The 2,039-nt window shown below is 41.0% G+C and overlaps 1 protein-coding gene across 2 annotated transcripts in view; it reads right to left on the bottom strand.

The window, feature by feature from the left end:
- The window catches only part of RMDN2 (regulator of microtubule dynamics 2), an 80,541-nt gene that overhangs the window by 77,746 nt on the left and 756 nt on the right, over positions 1 to 2,039 (bottom strand). Inside the window, exon 2 of one of the 2 annotated variants that reach the window (XM_045287054.1) lies at positions 52 to 522. In XM_045287054.1, coding sequence (XP_045142989.1) covers positions 52 to 522 — 471 coding nt within the window. The remainder of the gene's footprint in view (positions 1 to 51; positions 523 to 2,039) is intronic. The other variant, XM_045287055.1, reaches the window with a different exon arrangement.

The raw sequence follows: 2,039 nt of genomic DNA, 5'->3' as shown, positions 1-2,039 counted from the left end.
TCATGTAATCAGTCCTGAGTTCCACACAGGAAACATCTTAAGGAAACTTACCCTCCTTCACTCTCTGCTTCCTCCGAACTATTGCTCCTTGCTGCTGCACTTTGACCTGTGGCCACTCTTCTCTTTCTAGCACGATGCTGAGGACTCGCCCGGTGAACAGCCACCTTCCTCCCAAGTTCACTTCGAACACATCCTTCCAGCTTTGAAATGGCTTCTCTAAGAAATCTTATTTCCTCTTTGAGTTCTTCCAGATTTATTAGTAATTCATTCAACTTCTCCAGTGTCTGACGTTGACTGCCTTGGAAGACGACTGCTGGGCCATGGCCATTACATAGTTCATCTTGTGATGTCATTGAATCCAAGAGACTGTCCCACGAAAGAAGTTTCGGTAAGTTCACTGCTATCCTGGGTTTGCGGATCTTGTGGTACCACAAAAGAAGCAAGCTGACACTAGTCGTCCCCACCATGATGCCAAGAATCAGTCCTGTGTTTATGGAGTGAGGCATTTCTTGATTTTTGTTTCTAAAGTTTAAAACATAAAATGTAAGTCGTTGCCCAAGAAAAATATCAGTGCTCTTTCAATCAACAAAAGCAAGTCTATGTCAACAAAAAGCACTCAACAAATGATACATGAAAATGAGTAATTCCTTCTATAATGTATGTGAATCTAATGGAAATTATTACTTTAAGAACATCATTGATGTCTAATATACAGTAGTGTCTATCATTCAAAATTTGTATTCCGAACGCTTTATTTGAAATTTACCCATCACTGTCTATCTTAAAAGGGTTTAATAGAGAAAGCAGTGTTACAAGTTCATGAGAAAATGATCCAAGAATCCAAATTATTCTTAACAACCCAAACCTTTTACATATGTAAAATCATTGTGTTGATTGCCCTCATCTAGTGCTCAAATTAAGCCAAGTAGGAGCATATTCTTAGAAATTAGTTCATGTTAGAACTTACATTTATAGTAGTGAAACATTTTCTTAAACTCTAGCGCTTGGAAAGGTCCAAGTATACTACTCTGTAATCGACTCCATCTCTGTTATGTGATATGGAAGGCAGAAACGCTGACCGACATTCAAGTTCATTCCTTTTCTTCTTCTGACCCAGAACTCCTCTGCTCTCTATAGTCTATTTATGTCTGCAGCCTCAATATTCTTGTTTTCTTTCAGTAGACTATTTATCGTGCATTCATGCAGCTGACTTTGGACCTCTGCACTCAGCAGCCTGTGCCCCTGCTGTCTCGGCTTTTTCTTCCTGCTTCCTGCTTTTCAGTCAGGGGAAGTTTGACTTGAACCGGACTAGACTTACTTATTTCTACAATGGTGTAGGCCACTTCTTGAAATAAACCTCTTTCTATATACAACACATTAAAGTGTCACTGGTTTCCCTTCTCCAGGAAACCTAACTTAACAAACTTGTCAAATATTTCACTTTACATAGATCCACAATCAGAGCCCATAGAAGCAGAGGTCAAGACATCAGATTACCTATGGGATTGGCAAGTCTGCTACCAAACACCTGGTAAGTGTTAGAAAGCAAAGATGCCACGTCAAGGACTGAGGAACACTTGACCCAAGCCCAAGGAGCCCTGGTGGCACTTTGAGTTAAACACTGGGCTGCTAACCTAAAAGCGGGCAGTTCAAACCCACCAGACACTCCCTAGGAAAAAGATAAGGCTGTCTGTTCTAGAAACCATTACAGTTTGACAAACCCTGTAAAGTAGTCCTACTCCGTCCTGTCGATTTGCTATGAGTTGGAATCAACTCAGTGGTAGCGTGTGGGACCCAAGCCCTGGGATTTTTAATTACTTCACCTACATGTGAAAGCTGGGCAATGAATAAGGAAGACCAAAGACAAATTGATGCCTTTGAATTACGGTGCGGGAGAATAATTTTTACACGATGAATGAGCTAAACAAAAATACTAGAAGATAAAGACTTGAAGGCAAATAAGCAGCCATCTAGCTCAGAAGCAACAAAGCCCACGTGGAAGAAGCACACCAGCCTGTGTGATCACGAGGTGTCGAAGG

The sequence above is a fragment of the Echinops telfairi genome, unplaced genomic scaffold (genome assembly GCF_000313985.2).
Source record: "Echinops telfairi isolate 266 unplaced genomic scaffold, ASM31398v2 ScPeMD7_10;HRSCAF=50, whole genome shotgun sequence".
NCBI classification, from domain to species: domain Eukaryota; kingdom Metazoa; phylum Chordata; class Mammalia; order Afrosoricida; family Tenrecidae; genus Echinops; species Echinops telfairi.
Note: the sequence above shows the minus strand (reverse complement) of the source record. Positions and strands in the feature narration are given on the sequence as shown.